The following is a 3748-nucleotide window of genomic DNA, read 5'->3' as shown; positions in this document are numbered from 1 at the left end:
ATCTCCTGACCTCGTGATCCGCCCGTCTCGGCCTCCCAAAGTGCTGGGATTACAGGCTTGAGCCACCGCGCCCGGCCAATAGTGATATTTATGATGTGCCAGTGTTTATACCTAGTAATTCAATCCCAGGGAATCTGGTTCCAAAGCCTATACACTTAAACACTATGCATTGCCAACTTTCTTGAGGCAGTGTGAATTCATCTGAAAAGTTTTGTTTTGTTTTCACATGCCTCGTGTTTCAAACATCTGAAAAGTTTAGATGCTGTGTAGATAAATAGAAGAAACCAGCAATTAGTGTCCTTCAAATTAGAGCTTTAAAAAAAAAAAAAAATGGCCGGGCGCGGTGGCTCAAGCCTGTAATCCCAGCACTTTGGGAGGCCGAGACGGGTGGATCACGAGGTCAGGAGATCGAGACCATCTGGGCTAACACGGTGAAACCCCGTCTCTACTAAAAAAATACAAAAATCTAGCCGGGCGAGGTGGCGGACGCCTGTAGTCCCAGCTACTCAGGTGGCTGAGGCAGGAGAATGGCGTAAACCCGGGAGGTGGAGCTTGCAGTGAGCTGAGATCCGGCCACTGCACTCCAGCCTGGGCGATAGAGCGAGACTCCGTCTCAAAAAAAAAAAAAATGGACCAAGTGCGATGGCTCACGCCTGTAATCCCTGCACTTTGGGTGGCCGAGGTGGGCAGATCACCTGAGGTCGGAAGTTCTAGACCATCCTGACCAACATGGAGAAATCCAATCTCTACTAAAAATACAAAATTAGCCAGGTGGGGTGGCAAGCACCTATAATCCCAGCTGCTCAGAGGCTGAGGCAGGAGAATCACTTGAACCTGGGAAGCAGAAGTTGTGGTGAGCCAGGATCACGCCATTGCACTCCAACCTGGGCAACAAGAGTGAAACTCCGTCTCAAAAAAAAAAAAAAAAGGCATGCTTTGGATTAGGATTACTAGAAACAACTTGTAATCATGAGCTTATCCACTTTAACCTGTCTTACTTTGTTCCAGGATGGAGAAATGGTGCTTCTGGATGGAGGTTGTGAGTCTTCCTGCTATGTGAGTGACATCACACGTACCTGGCCAGTCAATGGCAGGTAGGGTTTCTACAGAGTAACATACCCCACTGCTTCTTAGGAGTATGAGTTGGAATATGGCTATATTTGGAATGAATGACTAAAGAAATACTATAGGTCCATTCCTGGTCAAGTTAGGTTGCAAAGCTCCTTATTATTTTCTAAGACTGTTGTGTTAGCCAGGTAAAAGTCCATTTTTAAAAAACTGTAATGGGCCAGGCGTGGTGGCTTATACCTGTAATCCCAACACTTTGGGAGGCCGAGGCAGGCAGATCACCTGAGATCAGGAGGTCAAGACCAGCCTGACCAAAATGGTGAAATCCTGTCTCTACTAAAAATGCAAAAATTAGCCTGGGCGTGGTACTCGGGAGGCTGAGGCAGGAGAATCACTTGAACCCAAGGGATGGAAGTTGCAGTGAGTCAAGATTGGACCGCTGCTCTCCAGCCTCGGTGACAGAGTGAGATTCCATCTCAAAAAAAAAAAAAAAAAACTGGCCAGGCACAGTGGCTCATGCCTGTAATCCCAGCACTTTGGGAGACCGAGGCAGGCGGATCATAAGGTCCAGAGATCGAGACCATCCTGGCTAACACGGTAAAACCCCGTCTCTACTAAAAATACAAAAAATTAGCCAGGCGTGGTGGTGGGCGACTGTAGTCCCAGCTACTTGGGAGGCTGAGGCAGGAGAATGGCGTGAACCCGGGAGGTGGAGCTTGTAGTGAGCCGAGATCGCACCACTGCACTCCAGCCTGGGCTACAGAGCAAGACTCTGTCTCAAAAAAAAAGAAAAACTATAATGGATAAATTTGATGAATAGGGCTTTTTGCCTGTGGACATTGCCCAGTGCACATAGCTTGGGCAGCAGAAAGCCACAGCCTTATCGATTTAAGATATCAAAGGATAGATTTAGGTGCTGGCAGAATAGCCAGAAAGATGAAGGAAAATCCTTGACGAGAAGGGCTCGCAGAAACTGTGAGCCCCAAAATCTGCATACAGAATATTTAAAAATCCTTGGCTGATCACTAAACTATGTGTTCTGAGGAGGCCTCACGAGGCTCAGCAAAATACCAGCAACTAGAAGCAGAATAAACTGAGAAGATATTTTAGTTGCTTCCCAGTGAAAACAGAGTTTGTAGTTTGAATCTATCCAAGTTAACAAAATTGCTAGACGTGAGAAGAAACAGGTAATTGTGACCTGTATTCAAGAAAATCTGATGATGAAATAATCCCAGCCAGGTACAGTGGCACACGCCTGTAATTCTAGCACTTTGGGAGGCCGAGGCAGGTGGATCACTTGAAGTCAGGAGTTCAAGACCACCTGGCCAACACGTGAAACCCTGTCTCTACTAAAAATACAAAAATTAGCTGGGCGTGGTGGCAGGCACCTGTAATCCCAGCTACTCAGGAGTCTGAGGCAGGAAGATCTCTTGAACTGAGAAGGGGGAGGTTGCAGTGAGCTGAGATTGCACCACTGCACTCCAGCTTGGGCGACAGAGTGAGACTCCATCTTAAGAAAAAGGGAAAAAAAAAAAGGGAAATGATCTTAATGTTCCAATTAGCAGAAGGACTCTAAAGTAGCTGTTATAGATATGTTAAAGGAAGATGTAGACATAATGAGCGAACAGATGGAGAATCTCAATGAGAAATAGAAACTAAAAAGAACCAGGGATTCTGGGAAGATGGCAGCAGCAAGATAGTTTTTCAAACTTTTCAAATTGTCACATAAACAGAGCAACTAGCTAACAAAACCAAACACTAGGTAATATTTGTTACCTCAATTAGAATTAGAATAATTACCTCCTAATTCACAAACATTCAATCTGTAACTGCACAGTTAGCAAAATCTAGACTGATAAACTATGTCAAGCAGCCTGGATTCTTTAACAAATACATTACAAGGAAATGAAAAGAGATAGAGGAGGAGCCTATTAACTAAAAGGGGTTTTAGTTATTTCAAATATATTACAAATGAGTGTATCAAATACATTAAAAATGAGCACAAAGAAAATTATCTTGGGGTGAATATTTGGGTGATAAAAGTATTTTTAAAAACACAAAGGACAGCCAGGCAAGGTGCCTCATGTAATCCCAGCACTTGGGGAGACAAGACAGGAGGATCACTTGAGCTCAGGAGTTCAAGGCCAACATGGGCAACATAGTGAAACCCGGTCTTTACAAAAAATACAAAAAAATTAGCCAGGCATGATGGCACGTGCTTATAGTCCCAGCTACTCGGGAGGCTGAGGTGGGAGGATTGCTTGAGCCCAGGAGACAGAGGTTGCAGTGAGCCAAGATTGCACCATTGCAGTCCAGCCTGGGTGACAGAACCAGACTCTGTTGCAAAAAAATAAAAAGAAAAAAACCCCACAATGACCAAGCATAGTGGCATGCACCTATAGTCTCAGCTACTCAGGAAGCTGAGGCAGGAGGATCACTTGAGTCCAAGGGTTCTAAGCTGTAGTCCACTATGTTGATCAGGTGTCTGCAACAAGTCCACCATCAATATGGTATCTGCTCAGGAGCAGGGAACTACCACGTTACCTAAGGAGGGCTGAACTGGCCCAGATCAGAAACAGAGCAGGTCACAACTCTTGTACTGATCAGTAGTGGGAACAAGCTTGTGAATAGCCAGTACACTCCAGCCTGAGCAAAAGAGCAAGACCCCATCTGTAAAAAA

The 3748-nt window shown here is 45.2% G+C and overlaps 1 protein-coding gene across 2 annotated transcripts in view; it reads left to right on the top strand.

Moving 5' to 3' along the window:
- XPNPEP3 (X-prolyl aminopeptidase 3, mitochondrial) overlaps window positions 1–3748 on the top strand; it is a 121348-nt gene that overhangs the window by 56651 nt on the left and 60949 nt on the right. For both annotated transcript variants that reach the window (XM_011964154.1, XM_011964153.1), the window contains exon 7: window positions 1009–1094. In XM_011964154.1, coding sequence (XP_011819544.1) covers window positions 1009–1094 — 86 coding nt within the window. The remainder of the gene's footprint in view (window positions 1–1008; window positions 1095–3748) is intronic.

Source organism: Colobus angolensis, unplaced genomic scaffold (genome assembly GCF_000951035.1).
Source record: "Colobus angolensis palliatus isolate OR3802 unplaced genomic scaffold, Cang.pa_1.0 Scaffold65, whole genome shotgun sequence".
Lineage (NCBI taxonomy): Eukaryota > Metazoa > Chordata > Mammalia > Primates > Cercopithecidae > Colobus > Colobus angolensis.
This window is presented reverse-complemented; position numbering and strand designations above follow the sequence as displayed.